We start from the raw sequence: 15,543 nt of genomic DNA on the forward strand, positions 1-15,543 counted from the left end.
TACAAAATTTCATGTTTACATATAAAATTAAATCTTTAGATAAGAATAATAAAATTAGTTTGAAAAAAATTTTTTGTGATTACTTCGACCATTATTTTGAAACAATTAATTTACCAAATTAGAAATTATGTTTATTTAAATTTTATTTACATTTCAGTATATTTGGTTTAAAAAATATATATGTTTCAAGTAAGTTGTAATATCATTATATTTAGTATTACTGATAGCGGTGTAAATAATTTAACACAATTTCAAAGTAGGAAATATTGTAGAATTAATCAAGTATATTAACATTATTGTATTACACAAGTATTATAATAAATAGAGCTAAAATAAAATAAACAGCTTTTAACAGTGATTTATATTTACATTTTAATCACTTCACACGATATGCTGTCTTGGGTCCAAAAACCATCAGAAGAAGATTTTAAATATATTCTAGCAAATGTACGTTTACTTAATCTTTCCGGATTTAAAATCACAGTTTCATTTACATGTTTGCAAAAATATCGCATATCCGATGGTAATAATAAGACATGTGGCTTTTCTTTTAAGAATGCATATTTTTCCCAAAGTTCAGAATCAATATTAACTTCTTTGGCTGGTGGATACAATGGATAATAACAAGCTTGATTTAAAATATAATTTCCTAAACGACTGAATTTGTCTGTTCCAGATGGTTTTCTAAATATTTATTAATAAAATGAATATTTAAGTTAAATGAATTATGTATTATTATATCCAGTTCGAAGCAATACATACATCATGACTTCTTGACGTCCAAGATGCATCAAACTATCGATCGATGTAATTCCTAATCTAAATCCCTCAATATCCAAATTGCAGGGATCAGGTAAAACAAAAATATTTTGACATTGCACGGCCTTTGGCAGAAAATATTCTGGAGTAGGATAGACTGGATGATGATGTACATCTCGACTCGATGCAACCAACACTACTTGAGTACATTTTCTATAAATAAGTGCAATGTTATTTCTTCTATGTACAACTAAAATTTAGGTATAAATAAAAATTTTAAAACACCGTAACTTACCCAGAAATATAGTTTTTGATTTTAGTAATTATTTTATAAAAGAATTCTTGATACGTGCAAGTAAATTCATCGTCCTGTAAGAGAGGATGGGAATGATCCAGAAATGGTCCAATGAGAATGAGCACATGAGGCTCTTCCTCAGTAATTTTGGTCATCAGTTCCCAAAGCGGTTGATAGTTTAAATCGTTGGACAGCGTAAATGGTCCAGCCGCAATCACAATATTAAGATTATCAGTCAAGTGAGGCGGTTTTGCTGCGGGTATAAAACTTTCGCTGAAAATATTGTGGACTTTCAGTAAATTCTCTGTCAAATTTAAACCTTCAACCGCGATCAGTTGACCGGGGAATAAACAGCACTCACGGAGTTCACTAAAGTCGAGTTCGACCTGTAGAAATTACATTTAATATACAAATTAATTATATAGATGGGCACACATAGTTCTTTGTATTTTAATAGCATGTAAAAGTTGCTCCACACATTTCATTGATGATCGCGATTAAAAAATTAAACCCGCATATTTATACTTTAGGTATTGAAAATATTTCCTTAAAATCATGCTATTCATGATATGGGTAGAGGCAGCTATTCTTACCCGCAATTAATTGATGAAAAAAAAATTAACAATTTGGTTGGATATAATATTACTCGATGGCTTAAGAAGTATAGTAGAAATGAAATTGATAATATTAGACGTTGAATGCAAATCCAGTAATAAAAATATTCGACAAGTGAATAAATAAGGTCCCCTAACCTGCGGCCACAATTTCTTGTCATTGTTCATTTTGGGCGGCTTCTTATAGCCTTCAAGCAACACAGTGGGATTTGAATGTTTTGTCTCAGACTCAAAACAGATGCGACCCCAAGTCCTGTAGCGTTGCTGGTGTTTCGCGCGTACGTTCCAGGTGACGAGCACGTCATCTTTCTTTTGTTCAGACCACTGACTGTTAATGCGCATACCTATGAAGCGGCAAACGCGCGTTCGAACTTCTGAAGCTGTCTTTAGCAGATCGAACATGTATCGGGCTTTTGGGGGCACATGAGGACCGACGCGCCCTATCGTGAACCTCTTTTCCTTATTCGCATTCGTCCAAGATGATACTTTTGAACCAACGGCCATTAGTACCTTGCTACCCGTTATCGATTTGTGCGGCGTATTTCTGAAATGAAAATATCAGGATACAAAGCTATACCCCAAGCTTATAATCTACAAATATCTTTTCCTATTTAATAATTAAATAGCATAAAAATATGATATTCCCTACACTCTGCCAATCGTATTACGATTTCTCAAGATTATATATTTCAAGAGTCGTAAACACTTCAAAAAATTGAGTAATCAATGAGTGCACAGGCATCGATTCCAAAATTAAATATTGAAACAAAAACAATTGTAGCATAACAGGATGCAAAGTATCGAACAAACTCAAAACAATCGGTTGTAGAGCTTTATTTAAATTCATTATCATTATTATTTCATAAATTACTTGGTACTACTTCTATCATCTGAATGAAAAAAACACTTCGAAAGGCTTTTCTAAATTCTTTCAAAGCCAAGTAATAAGCGTTCCAAGAGTTCGCACGAGTACCGAAGTCCGTTTTCGCAGATTCGACCGCGTAAAAAAAATGAGGGACTAAGAAAGGTGGGGGCTTGCCGGTAGAACGTAGATGTAAATATGGGGAAGGCAGGCTATTCTACTTACGATTGCGAGAAGCCGGTCTGAGATGTGGCTGTGGCTGCTGTGGTGGCATCGTGAGGAGTTGCGGGCGGCGCACATTCCGCAAGCCGCGTTTTGCATCCGCTGGCGTTCGGCTCGGAGTCTAGGCTGCTCTTTGTCTGCTCAAAAACAGAAAAAGGCCAAAGCCGGTGAGTCGTGGTGCGACAATTTTTTTTCGAGTATTCTGTAAATGCCCGACCGTGCTCACGTTTGAGAAACTACGTTTCTTCCTCCTTCGAGAGGAAATAAATTCATGAGCTTCTTCGAAGCGACTATGCTTCAACCTCGAACTACTTATTCACTAGCGTCTAGCCACAAATACCTACCCACCGGATGCTACTCAATTTTTATCAATATTGCATATTTATATGGCGTTAAGAGCATGAGGGGATGTACTACAGCATTTACAGAATATTCACGACTTCTGGTTAAAGAGAAGCTCATTATTTGGCTGGGGTTACGAAAATCACAATAACCATTAATTTCTAACTATGCATAATTGTTGTTATAACTTAATTAGAATCAAATACGACTAGTTTTCATAATAATATTAATTAAGAATTCGATAAACATTATCATATTTGCTAACAAAACCTGCTCCATGTAGAATATGCAAAATGTTTGATTGATTTTGATTGAAAAAAAATTTTTCTCATGTTCGCCACCACTACATATAGATAATAAATAAATATTTGAAACTAGCTATAATCATATATACCTTTGAAAAACAGAACTAGAAAAATAAATTCATTTCAGACTCTATGTATATAGGACTTTATTTACTTTAAAAAAATTTAATATATCTGAGCGTACATTATATCCAAATAATAGTTAAAAACTTTTTAGTCTACCAAAGCAATGCGAGTCTTAACTACAGATAAGAACTACCAAAGATTCATCGATTAACTCTCGTACACTTCAGAATGGGCTGCCGTAGACGAGTGTGTATCTAGTCACGTTATAATGATCAGCCGTGCACCAAATTCATACTCGTCTATGGAATCGCCTTCTTCCATCAACTGTAAGAGATTTTATTTCCTGCATTGACAGATGCACTTTTCCCACGCTGATTGCTGATGCTTGTGACCGAACGTACTTAATGAGTGTGGATCTAGTCACAGATCGGTAAACTGCGCACTAGACCATCACTCACTCAGTACAGTCGGCTGGCCATTGTTCGATGACTTCCGGTTTGTTTTCCTGTCGCTATCCTTCTTTTCTGTAATTTTTCTTAAATTTTTATCGATTCCTATGCTCTTGTTTTTATTTCTCGTGCCTTCAATCTCAAGGTTCATTGTCTTTTGTCGCTTTCGTTTATCACCTTTTTACGTCAGTAAGCGAAATTCGAATTGATTAAAGCCAGCTTAGTTTGTCTGTTATACGTTGAAAATACTCTTGCTTTTGATTTTTCAATTGTAATAATCGTTGACGTTGGATTTAAAAATTTGCTTTACTTTTCACATACATGAAAATTAATTATTTTATTGTATTAGCTTCTCAAATAAGTTTGATAGAAATATTGAATTACTTATGTTAATTGGTGAAAACCTATGCATTTAAAAATAAAAAAATATTACTAATATAATTCTAAAACTGATAACGATAGTTGATAAGTATTATCTAGTAAAAACATTACGTAATAATAAATATTTTATTAAGTTGTGCGACTGCACGAAATAACTAATTAAAATTTTTTTAAATATTTTATAAATGTTAATAATTACGTGTTTATTATATAACCAAAAAAATTACTAGCTACAACTAAATAATTTCAATATTATTAATTATCATTATCTGATGGGCCAATAAAATTTAAACATCTGTAATAAATTGAAATCTATGCGCACGCAATTAATACACTACGGTGTACAATTATATCAAATGTAGTTTAGAAAATAATAAATTTAACATACAGGAATAATAATTACTTTACTATGTATAATAATTTTAATAGTAGATTTATTATACTAATAAAAGGTAAGTTTAATTCAAATTACACATATAAAGCAGGGATTTTCATGATTTTAAATTTAAATCCGTATAAAAGTTTATTTTACTGATTTTCAATGTGTGTCTGTGTGTGTTCTAAAAAATCTATATTCCATAAGCACGAAAATTTTTCATATCCATGAGTTCACAACTTTAAATTAATATATTTAAAAAGTTAATTAGACAGCACGTGATAAATGATGTTGAAATTAATTAAATACTTGACACTTGTATCGAACAAGACTGATTACGAAAAAATCAAACAAGTAAATCTTCCATTATTATTCAATAATTATTATACATATATCTATATGTATGCATATATAGGTAGTTTATAATAAATTTATTTGTAAAAATTCCAGATTGCCGCTTTTCAAAGTTCGTTTTATAAAAAATTAATCCAGAGATTTATAATTAATTATAAATTCATAAATCAAGACCATTTATAATTACAAAAAGGCAATTTTTATTATTTTTAATAATAATAGTGTTAAAATCCACTTCGAAAATATACTATTTCTTATGCATATGCTGTAACAAAATCGATTCAGGCAATATTTCTCACATTCCCGAGAGCTTCGAAATCCACAACTTCAGTAACAAAATATTGAGACTTGAATTCTTTGAATCTTAAATTTTAGATGATGCAAGCCTCCAAAATACTTTCAATTGACTGTTGCATATCAAAAATAAAGAAAGAAATTCACACGCCCATTTACAGTCGATGACCGCAATCGAGAGAGTGAGAGAGAGAGAGAGATAAAGAAAAGGAAGCACACTAATAATTATTCCAATGGAACACGTGACATCACTGATAAATGATTTCGTCCGACGGATTGGTTCACGCTAACCTTACTAGCATACGCGGACTTGTAGTCACGATAAAAAGTCCCGTCGTCACTGTTGCTTCTTCACTTTGTTCCGATTGAGTAGACAGAGAGTGAGTGAGTGAGTGAGTGAGAGAGAGTGTGAGAATGAGAGAGAGAGAGACAGAGAGAATAACTGTGAGGGGAAGGGAGATAGAGAGGTAGGGAGAGAGTTGTCATCAGAGATCTCGGGAGTTGGTAAGTTGCGCGCGCGCGAGTTGCTACGAGAAAACGCTGACGCGAGATAAAGCGAAATAGAAGGGGCAGACGATCGCAAGTGTTCGGTAGGATGTATTCGAAGGCAACTCTGACCGAATGGGGGTTAACTGGTGCTTTAACCTGGCCCTCTGACTCTATTTATTACACATGCTTTCAATTAAATTCGGTGGACCATCAATCTCCCCTTCTCAATATCATCACTTCTTTAAATACTCTTTCATTCTTTCTTTTATTTCTGTTGTTTCCACGCTCTACTCTCTTTTGTCATCTTTATTGTACCGATAGATCGATTCACCTATCTTTCTCATCATTTCATCAAACATTTTCTTTCGCATAATTAAGAGCCCGCATAAATTTCTAAATAATATCCATTAATAACTGTACAAAAGTCGAACAAATTTTCATATAGTTAATTTTAAAAAATAACGTCTTATTTCATCCAAATATGCACTTTTTTAATAAAAATTTTTTCGTCTATCTAATAATGACTTTTAATTTTATAAGCATGAATTATTAAATAAGATTTATTACACATTCTTCTTCACGGTATTATTAAAATGGTAACCGTCATAAAGCACGTCATCTTTCTTACCCACTTGATTTTTAATAATTATTTTGCAATAATATTTATTTGTTCGTAGTATGCCTTTCCATTTATTATTTAAAATATATAACTGTAACTTTTAATAGAGATTGAAGTTCAAAATTTTCTATAGTTAAACATTTTTTTTTCAAATATCTGATGTGTTTCAATGTTTTCACATAATTCATTAGTTTATGCTTTCTCCGTAAAGTATTCCCTTTTATTAACTTTCTAAATATAAATTATTTATTTCACTTATTTCACTTTTTTCTATTCACATCCACTTCCTATTTTAGCCCTACACTCATTATATTATATCACATTACTTTCATTTTGATTTTTTCTTCGAGCTCACATAGACTCGTGTTGATAGCTACTGCCGATCTATTTCCTGTTAATAATCCCAAATGCTCTGAACGAATTCATCGCATTTTAGCACGTGATCTAGACACGCACTTACACTGAAATTCATCAAGCCGTGGTAACCATGATTCACACTTTCATAACGACGCTACCAGCAAAAAAGAGTAAAGCTAGGCTCCTGTCATAAGATTCTACGACTAATTCATCGCGCCAATCAGTTCCGGAAAACACAGACTTAATTATCTTTAAAGCGGCTGATAACGACAAATGTAGATTAGCCGATTATTCGTATCTTGTGATATTTATGTTGGCAGTGCAAAAAATATTGGTTATTACGAGGCAACTTACATTTTCATAATGATGACATATCGCTCAAGGCTCACTTTCGATCTTTACAGAAAAGAAAAGCCAATTACAAGGTATTTTTATCAATAAATATATCGATGCAAACAGAATTAAATCGACCTCTCCCTTTTCATCACTACAAAATTTTACTTACGTAACACAAAAAATATTTGGTAAAAATAAATGAAACTGATTTTCACACAACTTACAACTACCACAATCATAAAAAATATATCGTTATAACCATTTTGTGAGAAGCACACGTAACTTTAGGAAAAAAGAAACCGCTCGAACACAACGAGCAAATCCATAATTAACCGTAAGTAAGCGGGCGGTCACAATTATGTACACTCGTCCCTTAATCACCCTGTAGCTTCTACAAATTCCAGCAAAAGTGTATAACAACAGAGGCTCTTGGCGAACTCGCCATTACGACTATTATTACGACTATTGTCGAGATATTTACAAGGATCTTCTTTTCTTTCATCTTATTACTCCTCGCTTTAGCTCTCACTTTCTTCTGTACCCTCTCCAAGAGAAGCGAGTGTACATATGAATAAGGCACAAGCACATGCTTTTACCACGCCAATTTTTGGCGAACACGCACAAATAACACGTGCAGAGATGTGGGACCCGCTTGAACGACGAATATGGCCAGCGCACGGCTCAGTCATTCATCCCCCATCGATTACTCGTTTATCCTCTTCCCCTCTTTTCGTCATTCTTTCATGCGCTATTCCATTTTACTACTACCACTATTGTTATTATCACCAGTACACCACTACTACCAGCATGCTAACTAGAGAAGAGACCGTGGGAAATAACGTTGAATTTCTTCAGGTCACGCTGCTCCGATCTCGTTCTCGCTCTTACTGCCCTGATGGATCTATCGCACTATTCTTTATATATCGTTTTGTTATGTGTATCATATAAATGCCCACACGCACGTACATACGCACGCACGCACGCACGCACGCGTGCACATGAGGTTAGGTTTCTCTTTGCTCCGATACTTCATATGATACCGAGTTCGCGTATAATGCAAATTCGTATACTACCATTGTATTTATTTATAAAAAAAGTTGAATGAATGAATTAAGTAGAGGTATAATTTTTTTGATTATTTCATTATTAAATGTTTTACAAAATATTCTGAATTTTGTTAAAATTAAATGCCGTACTAAACAAATACATCTAAAATTATTTTATTTAAATGAACTAACATAATTTTTAAAGGTCTTTCATTTATCTAATCCGTATAAAACAGTAAAACATGAGTTTATTTTTGGTATTACATGCTTTTCAATAAAACAAAGAAATCAATGGTAAAAATCAATGATCTAAAAATATTATTCTTAAAAATTTTAAATCAAAATTCTAGAAAGAATAAAAAATTTAAAACTTCAAATTTAGAAATTCTACAAAACCGAAGGAACGCTGTTTTTCCAGAATTGCGACACATAATAATAAATAAGGTAGTATTTGTGTAGTAGCTATCTAGTCTTTTAAAAGTAATTTTAACAATAGCATGCTAAAAATTAAAAAGGCACCTCTCCTCTCGTAATACGCGCACGACTATCCCATAACCATTAAATAAATACTTCTACATTATAGAATTTTTTCGTAACTTGTATATAAGATAGTTGAGAGGTGCTACATTGCTTTTCTATCGCTTTGTTTTCCTTCCCAGGGAGGTGTGCAAAACAGCACTATATATCATTCGTATTGGAAATGCAAATGCTTGAGCAATAGTATACAGATCACGTACGGCGATTTACGTTATATCAGTACTTCCCCCCATTCTCGTCTTGGCATATTTCTAATCCTTCGAGGGATGCACGGTAATATTTCCATTTTAAAATATCTGTTGGGAGGTAGTCGGCAAATACTATTTTTATTTTTACCAGTCAAAATTTGCCGATCTTTTATTTTTTGCTAGGAAATATTTATATTATTTTATTTATACGAGGAGTGTCAGATAATACAGTATATATATGAAAGTAAATATAACCAATAATTATTTCAAGAAATTTAAATGTTATTATAGTTGAGAATCAAGAAACTTTTAATACACCATTAATATTTATTATTATCATTATCAATCCAAGAAATTTTTTACGTTTTTAACATACATTTAATAAGAAGTCTTTTAAAGCTTAATTTAAAAATATAGGCTTATTATGCAAAATTATTAATCAAAACATTCTCCAAAGAAAATAAAGATCGAACTAACGAAAGTCGATTCGTAATCTTTTTTTACGTAATTTTATTAATATTTATCTTTTTTATTCATAAATTCTTTTACTTTTAGTTTTTTATACGACGATAATTAAAGTTTAGGCTCTGATTGAAGCCTTAAACGAGAGTCAGTATAAAAAGAAAGTAAAAAAATTCTGCAAGCGGGTATACGTAGAAATATAATAAGCTTAAAAAGAAAAAACGAGCGAATAAGAGGTTACGCGACATTGGGCAATCGGTCATTCGTCAATTGCACTTAATTATCCAAGGCAAGGCAAACGAAGAGAAGTCGCTAGGGTGCGTGTATATTTATCACGAAATGAGAACAGAGAAAATTTTAGCATCGCTCGTAAAAATGTGTTAGAGCTGCTTTTAAGATCGTAACCCGCATGCGGGAAATTTTAGTCAGTTTAATGAGCGAGGGGTTGAAAATGTAGAGCAGTGCCGACCGATGTCATGAGCATGAACTGATAAACAATTGATGACAATGAAAGGAATTAAGAGCATACTGAATATTGATAGGTCTGCAAAATATTTGAATTCTAGAATATTAAAGAAATAGTCCGTATTAAGCATTTATAGATGATATATTGTTCAATTAAAGAATATTTAACATTATATTATCGATCAATAATAATTATTATTATGTACAAAATTTAAGAACATTTAGGAACATGTTTAGCTATTGAAAACCAAACCTTAAAATTGAAGAAAAAGCCCCTTGTACTGTACTGTGTTATGAACTTGCCGAAATGACATTAAAATCATAATTGAATAGTAAAGAACTCTTTCGAATTTTCAATCTGACAGTATCGCACTCGCCAATCATTCCCCTTACGTCTTCTATGACGCAGGATGTCAGATGATAGAGACAGTAAAATATGAAGTAATTCATCATCTGCTGTATTACACGATTAAACGATGCTAGCGTTTTTAAATAATAGATTGCGTGAATCGATTTTGTAATTGGAAACCGTTCAATGAAACATTTTAATTCTTTAACAACTACACATATTTATATTTTGTAGGAATATTAATAGTTTCTTAAAAGAAAATTTCTCGCAAGCTAAAGTACAAAATCACATGATTATTCGCACACAAATAATAAAGAATAATCTAATGCCTTGATTAGATAAAATTGAATTATTTATGAAAAAATAATTGTCTTACGATTTCTTTAAAATAATTTCATAATTGAAGAACATTGAATTTGTTCACAATACATCAAAATTATTACAAAAAAAGATAAATAAAAAAGTAATTCTGTAATTTATACGGAAGTTATTATTTCACTTATCGTGTAGTATTATTGAATAACAAAAATATTTCATATAATCATATACGCAATTTCTGATCTTATCCTATCGATCCTACAAAATTAAATAAAGGTTTCTTGTATTTTTCTGATACTGTATAATATAAACATTATATGACGAATATCTATCGAAATACTAGGGTCAATCTTTACTATGCTTCACCTAATAATAGGATATGTAAATTCATAAAAATGAACTGAGAATTAAAAATTCGAAATTCAAATCAACTGTAGTACTTAAGAACCCAGATAGAATTCAATAATTGATTTCAAAATATTAAGTAAAATAAGCAGCCAACAGTTTGCAATGGTAGCAAGTCTATATAATGAAAAAATAAAGATCGCGTGCGCGTGCGCGAAAGCGGGTCTTGTGGGAAGTGAAAGTATACTGTAATAGCTGTGGTGGTTTGGTGACGTGACAGGAAACGCGAATCCCCATCGCCATAAAGCGAGAACAGCCTGTAGAGCACATCGATTTCATGTTTCGAGTAAAAATTGGTTCAAAGTGGCCTTGCAATCCATGTGCATTATAACCTCTTGATGCGCCCCAGTTTCCGAAGAGCAAGTCTGCAGCATTTTGTATATTTTTTTTATTGTGACTTCGGATCTGTTTTCGCGAATTCTTCGGAACGATGTTCATTACCTTACTTCTTTTTGTTGAATAATGAAAAACTTTAGTAAATGAAACCATCTAGTAATATGATACACCTATTGTTTTGACAATTAATTGCTTGTCTTATAAAATTAACATTTTTCTTTTAAATTTTCGTTTGCAATCAGTTTCTACGGATCATATAAAGTTGAAAACTAGACTCGCTTTCTGTCATTTATAAAATTTACATTTTAAATTATTTTTTCTTTTAATTTTTCAAAAATACATCGTTTTTTGAAAACAATAAGTAATGAATTGGTGTAAATTTATGTTTGGTAATACAAAATTAACTCAGACCAAATACAATATTTTTTAAATAAATATTTAAATCTATATACTTTTTGTTCTGATATTAATTATCATATTAAATAATTATTAAATAATCATAAAAAATTTTTGAATGTTTGAATATTTATTGTCATTAAATATATTTTTAGTTCTTAACATTGAAACTGTACAAAGTCAGAAATTAATTAACTAAACTTAAGTATAAATTAATCTAATAGCTAACTTTTAATTAAATGCAACATATAATTATATAAACAAATACATATTTATTATTCTCCATTTTCGTACATTTTCATTAATTAAGAAAATATTTGGCTCGACTTTGTGTCAAACTAATTATAGATATAAAATTAATATAAAAAAATGAATAAAAATTATATATTGATTATTTCATTTATAGAATTAAAATGTATATGCTCATTTCCAAAAAAAATATGTTACGAAATCTATATTGTACCACTTATAGAAGAAACTCGAAAAGCTTTTATGTAGTTTCAAATTTGGAACTTCTATTGACATTTTTTATTATTTTGAATAGCAATATATTATATCTTCTCAATGAAGTTTGATTCAACTTGTACTTCATGGATATATAAAAATCATATTTAGAAATCTAAAAAACTTAGATTATTCTAAGATTTTACTTTACTATTTCATACAGTATTAAAGTTAAACATTTATTTAATTTCTTTTTATCAAACGATGCCGATATAATATATTTAAAATAAATACAATTAGTCGATGCAAAACAACGCATATTAAATTATTATAAAATTTTTTATTAATTTTAAGAAGTACTTGCATTTTAGATTATCTTATGTAATTAAAGAAAAAATATATGTTTTCATAAAATATTCCTAAAAACTTAATATGACACGGTTGTTAAGAATTGTTGAATATGTCAATAGTTTAGTCAAAAAACAAGTTACCATCGAATAATATTTATTCATTTAATATGTAAAAAATTCAAGAATAACAGATATTTAGATTTTGTATGACAATTGAGTTTCAATATTTTAAATGTATAAAAATTAGTTTTTACAACATTGCGTCATTACATTAACTTTCATTGGTACTTTTTAACATTACGTAGAATATATTTTTTGTAATTTGTATTGTAACAAAATGATTACCTTAGTACTGTAAATTTTTGTACAGGTACAAATAAAATAAAATTTTTTATTTATTTTACGATTCATATAAATATTATTATTTGTATATAATACTTTATGATAAAAAATATAAAAGTATTAAGTATGAATTTATTTATTACATTACTATATTATAGATTTGTTATTGAAGCTATTACAATATTATATATACTAAAAATGTAAAACACGTAAATAAAACTATGGTTATTATAAAATGGAAATAATTTTATATTTTACGTAACATTTTAGTTATCAAATTACTGATTGTATAACAGTACAACTTTTCTCCTTTTTTATTGTTGGTAACTTATTACTCCAAATAATCGTTAGGTCATTATATTTTTTATAATAAGAAATTGAAGCTATTCTACAGTCATTTAAAAATCATAAAATTATTTATAATAAGCAGAATATTTTTTGAATATGTAATCAATATATAAGAATTACGCCGTCTTAAAAGTCAATGTTAACAATAAATAATCAAAATAAATCTACTGTGAATTATGTATTTATTATTTTATGAAAATATTAATTTTCAATAAATTAATTTTAACGATGCAATCAAATAAATAGTGATATAGATAGTCACATATATAAAATTAAAATTATTTGTTATCAATAAATAATAAATTAATAGAAATATCATCTTCAATGAGTTATAACGCTTGAGAAAATTATAGTGCTTCTTAAAAATATTTTAAACAAAAATTAAAAATCATCTTAATAACAAAAATGTGTTTATATGTTCTAATATTTCCAATGCTACGCCGAAAATGTACAATTTTTTAGACTTATCTTTCAAAAGAATTTCATAAAAACTGTTCCTGCAGTCGTTGCAAAATCCATGAATTTTTTTACATTAACCATCATTTTCAGTAAATTATTTTAATAAATTTAAAATTAAATAGTTATAAAAAATAAACTTATATAAAAATTCCATTAAAAAAAGTTCAGAAAATACAAGAATTTTAATGTATTGTTTCAAACAATATCATATGGTCAACAATTCCTTAGGAACTTTCAAAAAAATTGAAATGTTGATTTGAAAATTGTATTGCATACTGCTGAGATCATAGAAATACAATAATATGGTTAAAAATACAATTATAATTATAATGTTTAATTATTTAAACGCAGTAATACAATTTTCGCCTAAAATTATGTCTTTTAAAGTTAAAATTACAAAACTGTCAAGTTATAATCAGTCCATAATGAACATAATTTAAATCAGTACTAAAAATAAAATCAATGTTTGCTTTTATAATAATAAAAAAATATAGAAAAAAATGTCTTGAAAAATGGATGGAAAGTTAGAGATAAAATGAAGTCCAGTTGTCAGGCAAAAATACCTAGCTTTTATCATAAATTTATAAAATCCAGTATTCGATTAAATCATAGTAGCTATTAATCGCGACAAAACATGAATGTATATGATAGTCGTGTACGAGAAAAGTAGGCGAGGTTAGTATACAGTTGAGAATTTTTCGTCAGTTAAACAAAGGAGAGTCAAGCTAGTTAAGGCTACATTGCCTGACGGTATAGGAAAAGGAGCGAGAGAGAGAATGAGAGAAAGATAGGGAGGGAGGGAGAAAATGAGAAGTAGGAGAGTCAAGAGTCGAATGTTTTCAGGGACTGAGAGATGAGAATGAGATGTAAATTTATTATCATAACATTGATTAACGCAGATTTAAAATTTGATTAATTTCTAAAATGGTTTTTCATTATTTATGTATTTTTTAAAAGGATTTGTGCAACAATGTTTACATAAATTTTTGTCTTGAAATTTAACGAATAAACAAATTAAAACAGTCACAGACCATCATATGACTTGCGGTCATTAGCAAAACATTGACTTTTTCATGTTTGTAATTTTCAAATTAAAAAAATATTCGTAGCAAATTAGGCTTAACTAATGTTTGCATTTGGATGTTATGATATTAGCTATGAAAGAAGTAGGCGAGAGAGAAAGAGAGAAAGAAACTGGAAGGGAGAGGGAGAGAGGAAAGAAGAGAGAGAGAGAGATAGAAAAGAATTCAAAATGACGGTTACTATATTTCGTATCAGTTAAATCTATTTACGAACTATTATCACGTGGAATTAGCATTTTGGAAAATTCCATCGTTCAAACGTATAATAAAATCATTGATATTCTCAAATGAAATATGCATTAGCGGCAGAAGCATGAACGAATTAAAGGAAACAAAAAAATATTAAATCATAAGCATACCTTGTATTATTCCAATCACCTTATCAACGTTGATTTGCAGATTTACCAAAGTAGTGTCTAGTTCGCCTAAAATATTACATTGATCTTCTGTAGCAATTTTTTGTTTGCACTAATACAGTAACAAGTATAGGAAAATGAAGATGAATGAATGTATATCTTAAAATTTAAATCGAATTTCCTCATGAATATATAAATACTTCAAACCATAAATAGTATACTTGTACGAAAAATTATGGTATGAATCTGAGCTGACCATATGAGAAAAAGCCATGAGCGTCTTCGTACCTTCGTATTGAGACAAAAACGAGATCACATACGAGATGGCCAAGAAATAAAAGTCACTGAAATTCCATCATCGAGCTAACACGTAAATCAGGCGCCAAACTGATCGACATTTTAAATAAATAACCGACTTTTCCCAATACAACACCAGTACTAATATGATGAAATCAAGGCTTTCCAACGTCGACGAAAAATCCCGACGAGGTCGAAGCTCTCTCTCTCTCTCTCTCACACACACACACACACACACACACA

The 15,543-nt window shown here is 30.0% G+C and overlaps 1 protein-coding gene across 1 annotated transcript; it reads right to left on the minus strand.

Moving 5' to 3' along the window:
- Nucleotides 1-316: 316 nt before the first annotated feature.
- Nucleotides 317-15,156, minus strand: DNApol-alpha73 (DNA polymerase alpha subunit B). Its single transcript, XM_011497997.1, has 6 exons — nucleotides 15,007-15,156; nucleotides 2,756-2,889; nucleotides 1,807-2,212; nucleotides 1,055-1,440; nucleotides 763-972; nucleotides 317-684 (listed from the first exon to the last, which is right to left on the minus strand). Exons 3-6 carry the CDS (start codon nucleotides 2,170-2,172, stop codon nucleotides 366-368), a joined length of 1,281 nt encoding a protein of 426 aa, XP_011496299.1. The 5' UTR covers nucleotides 2,173-2,212; nucleotides 2,756-2,889; nucleotides 15,007-15,156; the 3' UTR covers nucleotides 317-365.
- Nucleotides 15,157-15,543: the final 387 nt, after the last annotated feature.

Source organism: Ceratosolen solmsi, unplaced genomic scaffold, assembly GCF_000503995.2.
Source record: "Ceratosolen solmsi marchali unplaced genomic scaffold, CerSol_1.0 scaffold14, whole genome shotgun sequence".
Taxonomy (NCBI): Eukaryota; Metazoa; Arthropoda; class Insecta; order Hymenoptera; family Agaonidae; genus Ceratosolen; species Ceratosolen solmsi.

What these genes read in the sequence shown, in the direction of transcription:
- DNApol-alpha73 (XM_011497997.1), bottom strand. Translation starts at nt 2,172, where the DNA reads ATGGCCGTTGGTTCAAAAGTATCATCTTGGACGAATGCGAATAAGGAA. An exon ending in ACAAGAAATTGTGGCCGCAG is followed by an intron (nt 1,441 to 1,806) that starts GTTAGGGGACCT and finishes TAATTTCTACAG; the next exon opens with GTCGAACTCGACTTTAGTGA. An exon ending in GGACGTCAAGAAGTCATGAT is followed by an intron (nt 685 to 762) that starts GTATGTATTGCT and finishes ATAAATATTTAG; the next exon opens with AAAACCATCTGGAACAGACA.